Genomic DNA, 14332 nt, shown 5'->3' with positions numbered 1-14332 from the left:
TTAATTAAGACTTTTATCACTTCATGAAATGATAATTAAAAGGTTTACCGAATCCTACAATCTAGCTATTGTATGAAATTAATAATTAAAATAGCAAGACCAAACTTGGATGCTATGGTATCACGTGTCAATATCGACTGTGATGGAAAATATTTAGCTACATTGGTTAAAACTAATTAATTATTAACTGATACTATTTTATTTTGTTTTCTCAATAAAAAGTTAATTTTTAATCTTGGTTATGAAGAGTTTATGTTTGATTTTATTGTAACTATTTATTCTCCTGTCACAAAATGATTTGGCGACAAGGTTAGATCTTTAGCGACAAAAAGAAAGCCCTTAGAAATAATTGTTAATTTTAGAGTGCGTTGTTTCGTCTCATTTGTTTTTTAGTTACCCCTTTCCTCACTGTCGTGGTTGAGCACATGGTATAGGTAATGCCTATCTCTGTAATTCTTTCGATATAATTAAAAAAAAAAAATTCAATTTAGCACGTGACTAAAAATATTAATATTTTTATAAAAAAAACAATTTTTTTTGTATGCTAGGATAGATACTAACTTTATTCCAGCCTCTTCTTTTCTTTTTATTAAATTTATTAACAACTTATCCGACATAGCTTGGTTTAATAGTTGAATTGTGTTATATCTCACTTTGGTGATCGCATAATCGAGTTGTGAATTCGGCATCTTAGATATGGCATTTAAAATGTAATTGCTATTTCTTTTCGGGTTAGTCTCTCATCTAACCGTTAAACGGGTGATGGGAGGTAAAATAAAATAAAAAATTATTAGCAACTTATGTTTATAAATTAAAATGAGACAAAAGACCAACTTTTTTTGGAATTCAAGAGAAAATGATTTTTTTACTCAAATTATTCCATAATTTATTTTGATATAGCTTTAACATGTATATATGTATACCTAACTGTTGGCTTTTATAATCAAAACTCATTTTCAAACCTAATTTATACTTTTTCCTCCTTTTTTTTTATATTTAACTGATTTCACTACAAAAAAAACTTCAAATTGCGACCGATTTTTGCAACCGACAAAAGTCGGTCGCAATATGGATACCAATTTGCGACTGATTGGTAAACAGTCGCAGATTTTAGCGCGGAAAACTCGCGCGGGATTGCCTTTCAGTTTGCGACTGAATTACTGCGCATTTGCGACCGATTTTGCGACCGCTTTGCGACCAACTTTGTTTCTGTCGCAAAAATGGGCGCGTCAAAAAAAGGGACACAATCTGAGACCGAAATGAGATAAAATTGCGACCGATTTTTTGCGACCGCATATTTCAGTCGCAGATCGGTCGCAATTTTGGCGCATATTAAAACGACGTCGGACAATTAAAATTTGCAACCGATTTAAATGACATTTGCGACCGATTCGTCGGTCGCAAATATTAGGGCTTTAAACGCGCCCTCTTCTTTTCCTTTTTTCTTCTTTCTCTCTTCTCCTTCTCCTCTCCTCTCTTCTCCTCCGTCCGCAGCGCGCCTCCAGCCCTCCTGAGAACGCTCCAGCCACTGTGACGCCGCCACCGACGCTCCAGTCACTCCTCTACGGCGTTCGCCACCGTTTGGACAGCATTTGAGGTAAGCCGGTGACCATTTTATTTTTTTCCAATTTTTTTTTTTTTTGCGATTTTTGTGTTTTTTTCAATTTATTATTATTGTTACTGTTATTACTGTTAATATTATTAATATTGTTAATATTGTTAATGTTGTTACTGTTATTATTTTTTTCGAAATTTTTTTTTTTCGATTTTTGTGTTTTTTTTTCAATTTATTATTATTGTTACTGTTATTATTGTTAATATTATTAATATTGTTAATATTGTTAATGTTGTTACTGTTATTATTTTTCAATTTATTATTATTGTTAATATTATTATTTCGATTTATTATTATTGTTACTGTGACTGTTTATTATAATTAATAACATTAATCAAATAATGGATTTATAATAATAAGATTAACTAATAAAATAAAATATAATTTCATTTCATTAAGATTAATTGCATTATCATTAAATCTTTATATATGTCCTGTAATTATAAAAAAAATTAATAAGGATTTGAATTGAATATATGAGAATTTCAAAATGAAAAAAAATAAATAATTATGTCAGTTGAATTAAAATAATTTAATTACAATAATAAATATTTCAATTTATTTGGCAGAAAAATGATCATATTTAAGTAATGATCATATAATATCATCTTTTGTTATTTAATGAAAACATATAAGTAAATTATTTAAATTAAAAAATACAAATTTAAATCGGCATTCATTTAAATTTATTAAAAATATATATATAATTATATCAATAATTATACATGAATAATTTATCTATGAAATTAGAATAAACCATCAATAATAGAGGGATGGAGTTGGTAAAAAATCATACGTACAAAGATTCCAAATAACATTAAAAAAGAATTCTTTAAAATATTTAAATAAAATTAATTAATTATAGAAATATAAAATTATAGTAATAAACAAACAATAAAAGATTCCCAAACGTAATTGGTTACCTGGATGAGGAAAGTATTGATTTTTGGGGGATTCTATTAGCATATTTACATCAATATGATAAATATTTTTTATTATTAATTTTTAATAATTCTTAAATTATGAAATAATGTGGCACCAACTCTTATTTAATAATTATGTCACTTTCAGAAATTATTTCGCAAGTCTAACCATCTTACATCAAATATAAGATAAAAATACGTTGAACACAACAAATATATATATAATTTATTTGTCATTCTCAATAATAAACTTACTTGTCATTGTTGTTACAGTTGCATCGACAAAAGTGGTGTTTTGTTAATTTATTTTTTAATAATTTCCACCGTTTCTAATGGATAACGACAACTTGTTTGAAAATGCTTTCATTATATTTCAATTAAAATATTTTATAAAATAATTTTAACATTATAAGTTAAATAAAAAAAGAAAAAGTTAAACGGCTAGTTAACAAGAAAAGATAGAGGTGGGCTCATTGGGGCCTAATTTAATAAGGCGATGGTTTAAAGGGCCCAAAGAATTATGGGCTTTTATAAATACGCGTTGTTTAGTTATAGTAATTATCAACATGTACTTGCTCCACTACTGCCTAAGTTAAAATTAAAAAGAAACCCTCACTAGAATTGAATTTTGCGTTTTAGGTTAATTGAAATTGAATTTGAATCAGGGTTGTGATAATTGTAATGAGTGCTGCAGTTTTTTATCCTAACATGCAACTTTGTTGTGATAATTGTTGTGAATCAATGGTATTCACTTTGTTTACTCGTATTTACCACATGTTCTACAATTCATATAATTGTATAAATTCATTTTATCTAGGTTCTGATATCTGCAGTACAGATGGCTAGAGGCAGAGCGTTTGATTCTGACGCGTCCGGCAGTGGTTCGCGTGGAGGTCGTGTACCTGGACGCAGTGCCCGTGGACGAGTAGGGTCGATCCCTCGTCCTTCGTCAGGTACGTCTGGGGCTTCGTCATCTGCTCAGCGACCGGTACTGCCGCCATCACATCCTTCTTCAGGTACGTTTGGGGCTTCATCCTCTGCTCAGCGTCCAGTACTGCCGCCATCACAGCCTTCTGCTCCTTCCTCTTCTGCTCCTTCCTCTTCTACCCCCGTTTCTGGACCATTACAGACTTCAGCAGCTGCACAGTCACCCACTGTGCAAGGTAATCATAAATGTCATAACTGTCATTTTAATTATATATTAATTATCTAGAAATGTATAACATTTGTCATTTATTTTGCAGCTTCATCAGATCCACGTATCACCCTCAGTTTGGTAGCGGGACAGTAAGTACTTATTCAGATTTTCTGTAGGCATATTTTGTAATTATATTTTGTACTTGTTCATCTCTGTGATGCTTTCGTGTAATTATATTTCACTTCTGTTTTTTTTTTTTTCAGCATATATCCATCTTCTCGAGCAGCGAGGCAAATTTTGAAGATAATCAAGCTACAGCTGCATAAAGAAGGATACACATGGGATGCCGTACCACAAGAGGCGAGAGACTTTTATTGGGAGGAGTTCCAGGTACTCTTTGGTTTAAGTTATATCATCATTCAATGTTTACAATTCAAGATAAATCCTTAGTGTTTAAACGCTATATTTCATTTTTTTGCAGAAACATTTCATATGGGACGAGGCCATTACAGCTATGTTGAAAGTAGCCTGGGAGAAGATATGCGCCGATCGATACGCTGACTTCACGTATAGGATGAGAAAAAGCGGTAAGAAGCAGCAGTGCGTGTCTCAGGAGATATGGGAGAGCTGGCAAAAGGCTTGGGAGGATCCTGCATTCAAGAGAAAGCGGGAGATATTTGCACAAAACAGGCGCAGTGAGACTGGCGGTGATGGAGCAGGACCTTCGCGACACACAGGCGGATCTATATCTGCTATAGAGACAGCTCGATTATTAGTAAGTGACCTAGTCCATTTACAATACACTGATGTTTAATGAAAGTACATTATATATATTAATATATCATGAATAAAAATTTATTACAGGCTAAAGAATTAGGTCGTGAGCCCACACCGATGGAGGTGTTTACATACACTCACACGAAGGACCACGATCGTAATACCTTTGTCGACAGACGTGCGCTGAGCGTCAATGTAAGTAACAATGAATAATATTTACATTTACCCTCTAATCATTGCGAAGATGTACAAAGTTCAATATAATAAAGCTTGCAATTGCATTGATTAATTAATTTTTTATTTTCAGGAGAACTATACTACAGCTCGGGAGCGTATTGTTACTTCTCAGACCGATGAATCCGAAGCTGAGTCAAGAATTGACGAGGTAGCGCTTTATCTCGAGGCTGTAGGGGGCGAGAAGAAGAGGAAGGTATACGGCATCGGGTCTCAGGCATCACAGTTTTACACTGGCTCAGCAGCTCACGCTTCTACAGCCAGCGCAGCACCGCAGCCGGAGCACACTGGCTCGCACTATGATGATGATATACGGGCTCAGCTTGCTGATCAGCAGAGACAGATTGCAAAGCTTAGAGCGCATGTGCTGCGGCTGTCCGGTGAGGACCGTGCTGGTACTTCTTCCTCTGATCCTGCGCCTGCTACAGACCGACATGTTTCGACGTCTCAGCAGCAGCCACTATCGGCTCCTGATCCCGATGCTGCAGGCGATACCTTGCTCACCCCTCCTGGCGCTACATCACATCCAGCAGGTACTCCTCCCAGCGGTCCGACATCGGATCCTGCAGATGAGCAGCAGCATATATAGATTTGATTTCCGACCTTTTATTTTTTTTCATTTGTATTTTCATTTTTTAATTTGTTCAGAACAATACAAATTACATTTTTATACTGTTCTTGAATTGCGTGTGTGTATATATGCATTTATGTCAACTTTCACAGGTGTAGAAAAATTTTGGTTTCAAAATAATATTTAATTTTTTTTATTCCCTTTTTCATTTTTGCGACCGATTTGATACCAAAAAAAAATTTTTTGAATTTATAATTTGCGACCGATTTGCGACCGATTTTAAAAAATTGCGACCGATATTCTGCGACCAAAGTTGCGACTGAATTTCCAATTAAACCACGACCAAAATTTGCGACCGCTTTTTCAATTTTGCGACCGACTTATCGGTCTCTAATTTGCGACCGATTTTCTCATCGGTCGCAATTAACATTTGCGACCAGTGATTTTGCGACCGACGTTTGTCGGTCGCAAATCGGTCGCAAAGTATAAATAGCGACCGATTTTTGCCATTTTGTGACCGATTTGTCGGTCGCAAAATGGCGTTTTTTTTGTAGTGTTTTCACATAACTACTTTTTTTCTATTTTTTTAATTTGCACACTTATTTCCATTTTAGAACTAGAATTGCATCAAATAAAATTTTTCTAACACTAGCTATTTTAAATTTAAAATACTTTACTTGGTAAGTAAAGTTCATCTTAAGATACAATTTAGAAAAATCAATATTGAAAACAAAGAATTTATAAAAGAGAAAACAAGAAAAATCATAATTTATAATCGAGGCACCAAGTCCATGTTTGAAACTCCACTTCCGTTACGTGCCATGTGAACCAATCCTTGATCTTTGGTTTTCTCCATTATTTTTTCATGAAACATGTGGCTGTTGATTTTATTATTATTTTTCAATTACATGGAATGGGATAGCCATGAAATAGTGCCATTACCGCTTACCGCTTCTTGTATTTGTACAGGAAAAATATTTCGCATTGGGAAAATTAACGGAACAGACGTTGTATATGCAAGGGCCGGGGAACTAATGGTAGGATTTTCCTTGTATATATACATAGTAAAAATCTTTTCATAAATTTGTGTATTTAACATTCTCCATTATTATTACAATATATGAATTAGGTGAACGTGGGCACGACTGTGCAAATTCTTGTGGATAAATTTAATGTTAGAGGAATTGTCCATTTCGGAGGTGCAGCATCGATAAATGAATCTGTGCTCATTGGTGATGTTTCAGTGCCTGATAAAGTTGCTTACACAGCAGCTTGGAGCTGGAGGGTAATTAATTATTGGAGCTGGAGTATTTTTTTTTTTAATCTCAGTGAATAAGTTATCAACTTCGTTTTTGTAGTACAATTAATAATTATTTTCAATGGTTTTTATATAGAATTCTTCGACAGATGAAGTTGAGCCTCCCCTTAGTGATATGGTTTATGGGAATTTGAGTTTTGGAGATTTTAATGTTCCCCAAAAGGGAGATAATTTACTAGGACGCATCTTTTATTGGGCATCGTCATGGTTCACTGGTCAACAAACATCGAACACACGTTTTTGGCTTTCCGTAGACCCAAATTGGCTAAGGATTGCATCTCAGATCCAGGGTTTGAAGTTAGAAACCCATGTGAATGAAACTGTGTTCGTACCTGACAAACCATTAGTTCACTTCGGATTAAAAGCTGGCACTGGTGATATGTTCATTGTAAACGAAGCATATGGTGATTTCCTTCACAAAACTTTTAACATTTCAACAATCGACACTTTTGATTCTGCTATTGCTTTGGTACGTGTCTATGCTTCGTTCATAAACTAGTAATTAATTAAAACTCTATCAGTATTAATAATCTAATTATATATTTGTGGATGCAGACATGTTTCTCAAATAACATTCCGTACATTGTGTTCCGCGGAGTTTCTAACGAAGTAAGAGCTAATGATCCAAAGCCGGAGTGGGCTCCGTTGGGAAATATCAATGCTATAAAAGCCACAGCTGCTTTCCTCGGATTGCTTGATCCCGACTATTATGTGACCAATGAGTAGTAATTAGGTTAAGCATCTCAGTTTAAATAAGATTAGCTAAATGTACTTCTACTTTTGGCTAATTATCTAAATAAGATTAGCCATGTTGCTGTTAATTGTTGTTGAAAATGTAGTAATATACTCTCTGATCAGTGATCTAAAATAAATAAATAACGTTTAATATTATCTCTATCATTTCTTGGAAAATGAAATTTTTAATTTCCTAAACTCGCATGCATATGGAGCTACCATGTAGTAACCAGCAAAGAAATGCTTTAGACTAATCTTAATCACTTGTAATTACTCAAACTTCGTTACTGATTCGATCTAATAGGAGATTAATAAATTTGGACGATGGATCTAAGCCCGTCAATTTGTATATCCAGATGTAACAATTAGCGGTTAATATATTAGAAAGGAGATAGGAGGCTGAGATGAGGGAAATGAGTAGAAAAAGACCCTACTTAGTAGAAGTATGGCCTTAGGCTCTGTTCATCAACTTTTATATGACATTTAACATTTTAATTAGTTTGATGATGTATTGAGTTCTAATTCATTCAGTTACTTGTTCTAATTGGTAAGCTTGATCCAACGGACATTAGATGAGTTTTTAGAAACTCATTGGGTGTTGTGAATTGTTTTTTTTTTTTTTTTTTTTTTTTTTTTATTGATGGGGTTTTGGACTCGAATGAAGCTGAGTTTTTGGCCTTGTATGAAGCTCTTCACATTTTTGCTTCATCTTCTTTAAAGTCAAGCCTTGTTAATTGAATCATATTCAAAAATTGCTTAAGGTTAGGTCTTACATAAGGACAAAAGTCTTGGCATTGGTGGAAAAAAATTCAACAAACTTGATAAGCTTTTGTTATCCTGCTCCTATATCAGTTTTGTTCATGTCAAACGATTTAGGAATTAGTTCTAAGATTCATTCGTCAAAAAAAGAGTGCACGCGACAAAATATTTTCTTGTTTGACTAATGAGCATTGAGATAAATAGTTCGACACTCTTATCATTTAAGTAAGGTCGAGGGCTCGATCCTCATGATGGAGTAAATATTTGCTAGCCGACTTTACTTGTTAGTGAGTCGACCCGGTGCGTGCAAGATTTAATTCTAGTACAGTGGGCTGGTATACTAGTTAAGACCAAAAAATATTTTCTTACTTAATGAGTCTTAGTTCTTTATTCTTTTTTCAAGAATGAATGATGTGTTGATTGATGTTTTGGCTCAGTTTTCTTTTAACTTATTTAGGATAATCCTGTTAACTTAAATTAGTTTCCTAAATTTGTTAAGGTCTTTCTTGGCTATCTTTATTCTATTAATACCAATGAATTTATTTGCTGCAAGATATGATAAATATAATATTCCATCCATCTCAAAATTATAGTCTCGGTTCTTTTAACCTAATTTTAAAACTAGTAAATTAAATGGTTTAAATTTCTTTTTTTCTTAGTTTTTCCATAATATACTAAAAATTGTATATTAATGATTCTTGAGACTTTCAAAAAAAGATGAGTGGTTAATATATCATTATTTCAGAATTAACTATCTTCAAACTTTTATTTCACTGTCTAGCAAATTTAACTAATATAAATTATTCACACCCATAATTATATAAAGATTTTGTGAGAAAATAAAAATATATATATTTCTAAAAATACAAATGAAACTACTATTATTCTGGGACACCAACAAGAAAATTGAGAATATAATTTTAAACGGAAGGAGCAATATACACAAACAATAAAATCAAATCATAGGTAGCACAAAGACACTAAGACACATATGTGCTTTGATGTGGAATTATTTTGCTACACGTGGATGTATAAAATCAAAACATGATCAACCTATTAATTGCAATTTCAATTGAACACGATTCTATAGAAGGAAACAAAATAAATACTATCAAATATTTGAAAATAAAAATATGTTATGAATAAAATAAATGCAAAAAGATTTGCAAATTTTTAGGTAAAAGATAGCATAAATCCCTCAATTAGTCATTTAATTTTTATGTGATATAAGGAAATTTAATATGTTTTTGAAAGGTAAAAAATTTAATCTATTTAAATAATTTAAAAGATTTACAGGAATTTCTAACAGTTCATGAGCTACATCTCTGAACGAAAGAATTCCACCATCTTTACACTTTGACATTAGACGAGCTGCTTCTTGTTTTGTCATCTTCACTTTCACTCTAATCACGCCGTTTTCCAATAATTCTTCTCCTCCATAGCTTCTCTTCTCCAGATTCTTCTTCTTATAAACATTATCTTCTTCTTTGCAAAGCAGTGGCTCTTTATAATTACTTGCCAAGAGATCACCTTTCTTTACTTTCTTTCTTGATGGGTTCTTGCTCAGATCATCTACATGTATGAAACTTGTGCTTTTGTTCGATCCCTTTAGGCCTACTATGGCGTCAAACAGTACTTCTTTCAAAGAAGCATTCAACGAGCTCCACATTTTAAGAGATAAAGAGCAGTGAGAGAGACTAGCTAGGGTTTAGCTCGTGGTGGTGGCCGGAATGGCAATTGCTTTAACTTTTGTGTAGGGCTAATGTTTAATTGTTTATGTTGAGATGAGATAGGGTGGCTATATATAGCAATTTTCAAGCAAGATCCCAAAATTACCATTGTTAAGATTTTTAGAGCATAAAAGATTATTCTATTGAATTACTTAATTTATATGCAAATAATTTGTTTTAATTATTAAAAATATGATTTTTTTCTTTTACACCTATTAAAGATTAAAAAGCCGAACTCAAACATACTTTATTACTTAGATCACTTTTTACGGGTAAAATTCGATTTTATTTAATATTGAGATGCAAAAATTGATTCATAATAATCTTTAGGAAAAAAAAAAAAGAGTGAGATGGGCACACACATGGGACATGTGATATGGAGATGAGATGTGTTTCACCTGTTGGATGTAATAGAATGTAATGTAATCAAATATGTAATGCAATAAAAAATGTAATGGAATAGAATGTAATTAAAATTCCATTACTATGTTTGGTAATATAATTGATAAAATTTATGAAACATAATCATCATTCCATTTTTATGTTTGTTTGTAAATATGTAATATAACGTAATTAAAACACTACCACCACTAATCACAGCACCACCACCACCACTCTACCACTAGCATCACACTATTATTAATACAAAAGAAATATCTGAATTAAAAACTATTCATTATATTAAGCTATTAAAGATCATTTAGATTTATAAATTTATTTGAACTAAAAAATTAAGAGGTAAGCCAAAGAAAATGTAATTTAGGGATGATCATTTGGCCAGTTCGATCAATTTAAATAAAATTTTTAACCGAAATAAATTATTCAAATTTTTTTTACTTAACCGAAATTAACCGAATTAATTTTTTAACCGAACCGTTTTGGCCAAAATAATTTTAATTTCTAATCGAACCAAAGTTAAAGAAAATAAAAACTTAATTAACCGACCAAACTTAACTGAAATTTATAATTAACCGACTTTAATCGAAATAAAAATTAACCGAAGTTATTAATTACTACTTAATCAAAATAAGAACTGAAATATTTTTTAAAAATATGATCATTTCATTCTTGATTTATATATATATATATATATATATATATATATATATATATATATATATATATATATATATATATACCTGTGGACCATCCATATATAATAGTTCAAGGACAAACTTTCCCTTAGCATGTGTGTAAGGCAATTAGGTTTTGACACTTTATGAGAGAAGTGCAAAAATCCCACATGCACACAACTCATCGCTTCCCTTTTCTGTGGGGTTACATGTTCAATTATTTCAGAACCTTATGTATAACCCAATTCGCACGTGTTGTTCTAAATTTAAAAAGCAAAATTACATTCAATGAAATATCCGGTTCAGTCGGTTTAACTGAATTTTACTCGCCACTTAAAAAAAAGTATAGAATTGTAAAGGTTTTGGTAATTTTATTAATTTAATGAAATTATTAAAAGACAAGCATTACACTTTATAATTAAGTGAATTATTATTAATTAATGAGATTGGTTTGAGTAGAAATGACTTAAATCTTTTAAATAAGAGTTCGAGATGTTAGAAATATTTTGTAGTTTAACACTAAAAAGTGAACTATTATGTTGTTTATCTTTTTTTTTTTTTCTTAAAAAGTCTAATCAGCCGAAATAACATGAACATTATGCGACAGGAGTGACCCTCTTTTTGAGTCACCAAATTAATAAAAACTATTGCAATCAAAATAATTTAAATTCAGACATTTTTTGATATCATTGATATGCAAGTACAATTTTTTTTTCATCAACAAGACAACAAAGCTACGTAGATAATTTGAGTGTTGATAATTAGCCAAAAGTAGGATTACATTCAGCTAATCTTATTTAAACTGAGACGCTTAACTTAACTACACTTTGGCCACACTGTCCTCCTTAGCACTAAGCAATCCAAGGAAAGCAGCCGTGGCTTCTACAGCATTGCTATTTCCCAACAGAAAACACGGCGGTCTTGGATTATTTTCTACAATGTATGAAGCTCCTCGGAACACAATAAATGGAATTTCATTCGAGAAACATGTCTGCATCCACAATCGACACATATAATATTATTAAGATGTTTTTTTTTTTTTTTTTTTTTTTTTTGTAATACATTAAAATTAGTTAGAGGTAGCAAAAAGGAGGGTTAAACATTTCACTAACCATTGCAATAGCAGAATCAGAAGTGTCGAACGCTGAAATATTGAAAGTGTCGTAAAGGAAGTCACCATATGCTTTATTTACGATTGACAAACCACCACTACCAGCCTTTAAGCCGAACTTAACTTTTGGTTGGTTAGGGCCTATTACACATTGTTCTAACTCCAGTCCCTCGATCTGAGATGCAATTGTTAGCCATTCTTCGTCTGCTGGAAGCCAAAAACCTGTATTTTTTTGTTGACGGCCGGTGAACCATGTCGATTTCCAGTAAAAAATACATCCTAGTGAGTTTTTTCCCTCCTTGGGAACATTGAAATCTTCAACTGTCATATTTCCAGCAAACATATCTCTAAGGAACTCCTCAACTTGGTCAGTTGATGAATTCTATATAAAACCATTAAAAGAAAATGTTAAGTACGACGAAAACTAAAAAATTTTTAACTTGTTTAAAGAGAATAGAAAACGCAACTAATAATAATTCCAAGCTGCAGTGTAAGCAACTTGGTTAGGCACGGAAACATCACGAATGAACACACTTCCATCTATGGAAGCAGCATCTCCATAATTAACAATCCCCCTGACATTAAATATATCCACCATGACTTGCACCGTTGAGCCCACATTAACCTAATTCGTGAAGATAGAAGGTTAAAAGGAACAAGTTTATAAACAACCTTATACAAATAAAATTAAGAAGGAAAAATCCTACCATTAGTTCGCCGGCCCTTGCATGTACAACATCAGTACCGTTAACATTCCCAATATAAATAATTTTCCTGCAATTAAGAATCCAAGAAACGGCAATGGTCTATGAATACAATAGTTATACTAAACAGTTAAAAAGAAGGTGGTAACGAAGAGAGGATGGGTTACCAGCAATTTTCTGAGTGGAGGTAACAGTGAAGAATCCAGAGTCAATGAGTGCATTCTCAGCATCACTAGTGAGAGAAACAACGCCCACTGGTTATGTTTATTGAATTTATGGGTCATTTCATACACAGGATTTCTCAAACTCTGTGGCGTGGACTGTTGTCCCATAGCTAACAGCCCAAAAACCACCACTGAAATTCGAATTGCCCACATCTTTTGGGGTGGCCCTGCTAAAGCCATTCGATTTGCTGAAGATTTTGGAGAGAAAATTAAGACTATGTCTTAGAAGTTAAGTGAGAAGACTGATCCTATAACCTAAAACAAGCCAATGTTTTGGTTGGTGTGTTGTTCTTCCTCGAAAAGGCCTTATATAGACGCGAGCAAGGCACTGTGTCATCGCTATCCCTTCCCATATAATTAAAAAAATAAGCAAATGCCACATGTTCCATGAAAGAATAATTAAGAAAACCAAACCCTAAGGGTTGGTTCACATGCTAAGTGAATTTTCTCCGCACGTTTAAATCAAAGGTTATAAATGAGGAAATTTTTTTCTTACACCCGGCATTCGAGTAATCTCATATATCAAGTAAATCAAAAAAAGATTTTTTTTAAAAATTACTATTTGATCATTTTTTTTTTACTATACGGTCAGAAATGATATTATTTGAGCTAAAATATTATTTATGATTGATTTAGTGTATAGGTGACCATGTGTAGGTAAGTCTTTTCCTATAAATGACATCAATCAAGTGTGTTTGATTGATATTCTCACTTATAAGAGAAGTGAGAGGTCTCGACCCATTAGGCTCTCTCAATAAATAAAAACAAAATCATAAATAATAATTTTTTTCTTAATTGAATCATCTTTTATTAACGGTAATAGATGATTTGCTCGATGAATTTAATATGATACATGAAAGTGAATCTAAAACAAAGGCCAAAATGGGTATGGCACCCGAACATGTCATGCAATATAAAGCTATTAGAAGTAATGCATTTATAAATATTTACCTTCCATTTGTTTCCCAAATTACATTTTTCAAATAAAATATTTTTAAAATAATTTATTTTGCATTATTTAATTGCAATATTAAAAATTAGTTAAAAGATATTAAAAATTTTAATTTATAATTATAGAAATTTTGTATTTCAAAAATTTATTATTAAATATGAGAAAAATACATAAAAAGTGATAATTTGTGATACTTGCTGATGACTTATGGTGGTGTTGACTATGGCTAACAGTTAGTGGTGGTCAATGATCGTTGACGGTGACTAACTGTAATTAATAAATTTAAAAAATTGTGTTTTTAAAAGTTATACCAAGTGTTTCTAAAAAAAATGGTAAGTGTATTAATAAGGAAAATATTTTTTTTCTTGGAAGTGAAAATCATTTTCCTAAAACATGACTTAGTTTTCCTTTAACTAGAAAATATTTTTTACGGGAGCTCACCGATGGTCACCCTTTTTCCTTTTTGTA

The 14332-nt window shown here is 32.1% G+C and overlaps 2 protein-coding genes across 2 annotated transcripts; one reads left to right on the top strand and one right to left on the bottom strand.

Annotated features, from left to right (window-relative positions):
* The first annotated feature begins 6055 nt into the window (after positions 1-6055).
* LOC119369877 (bark storage protein A-like) lies at positions 6056-7397 on the top strand. The gene is made up of 4 exons (XM_089717869.1): positions 6056-6295; positions 6388-6543; positions 6653-7045; positions 7132-7397. The coding sequence occupies exons 1-4, from the start codon at positions 6131-6133 to the stop codon at positions 7300-7302; spliced, it is 885 nt and encodes a 294-aa protein (XP_089573995.1). The 5' UTR covers positions 6056-6130; the 3' UTR covers positions 7303-7397.
* Positions 7398-11533: 4136 nt separating this feature from the next.
* Positions 11534-13176, bottom strand: LOC149498561 (bark storage protein B-like). The gene is made up of 5 exons (XM_089717351.1): positions 12856-13176; positions 12692-12790; positions 12484-12609; positions 11986-12366; positions 11534-11864 (listed from the first exon to the last, which is right to left on the bottom strand). Exons 1-5 carry the CDS (start codon positions 13090-13092, stop codon positions 11694-11696), a joined length of 1014 nt encoding a protein of 337 aa, XP_089573477.1. The 5' UTR covers positions 13093-13176; the 3' UTR covers positions 11534-11693.
* Between the last annotated feature and the right edge of the window lie 1156 nt (positions 13177-14332).

The sequence above is a fragment of the Jatropha curcas genome, chromosome 2 (assembly GCF_041381405.1).
Source record: "Jatropha curcas cultivar XTBG-Jc1 chromosome 2, XTBG_Jcur_1.0, whole genome shotgun sequence".
Classification (NCBI taxonomy): domain Eukaryota; kingdom Viridiplantae; phylum Streptophyta; class Magnoliopsida; order Malpighiales; family Euphorbiaceae; genus Jatropha; species Jatropha curcas.
This window is presented reverse-complemented; position numbering and strand designations above follow the sequence as displayed.

Bases quoted from the DNA above. Each gene is read 5' to 3' on its own strand.
- LOC119369877 (XM_089717869.1), top strand. From the start codon at position 6,131: ATGTGGCTGTTGATTTTATTATTATTTTTCAATTACATGGAATGGGAT. The intron at 6,544-6,652 runs GTAATTAATTAT...GTTTTTATATAG, and splicing joins CAGCAGCTTGGAGCTGGAGG to AATTCTTCGACAGATGAAGT. The intron at 7,046-7,131 runs GTACGTGTCTAT...TTGTGGATGCAG, and splicing joins TTGATTCTGCTATTGCTTTG to ACATGTTTCTCAAATAACAT.
- LOC149498561 (XM_089717351.1), bottom strand. From the start codon at position 13,092: ATGGCTTTAGCAGGGCCACCCCAAAAGATGTGGGCAATTCGAATTTCA. The intron at 12,610-12,691 runs GTAGGATTTTTC...TTCACGAATTAG, and splicing joins CAAGGGCCGGCGAACTAATG to GTTAATGTGGGCTCAACGGT. The intron at 11,865-11,985 runs GTTAGTGAAATG...TTGTGGATGCAG, and splicing joins CTGATTCTGCTATTGCAATG to ACATGTTTCTCGAATGAAAT.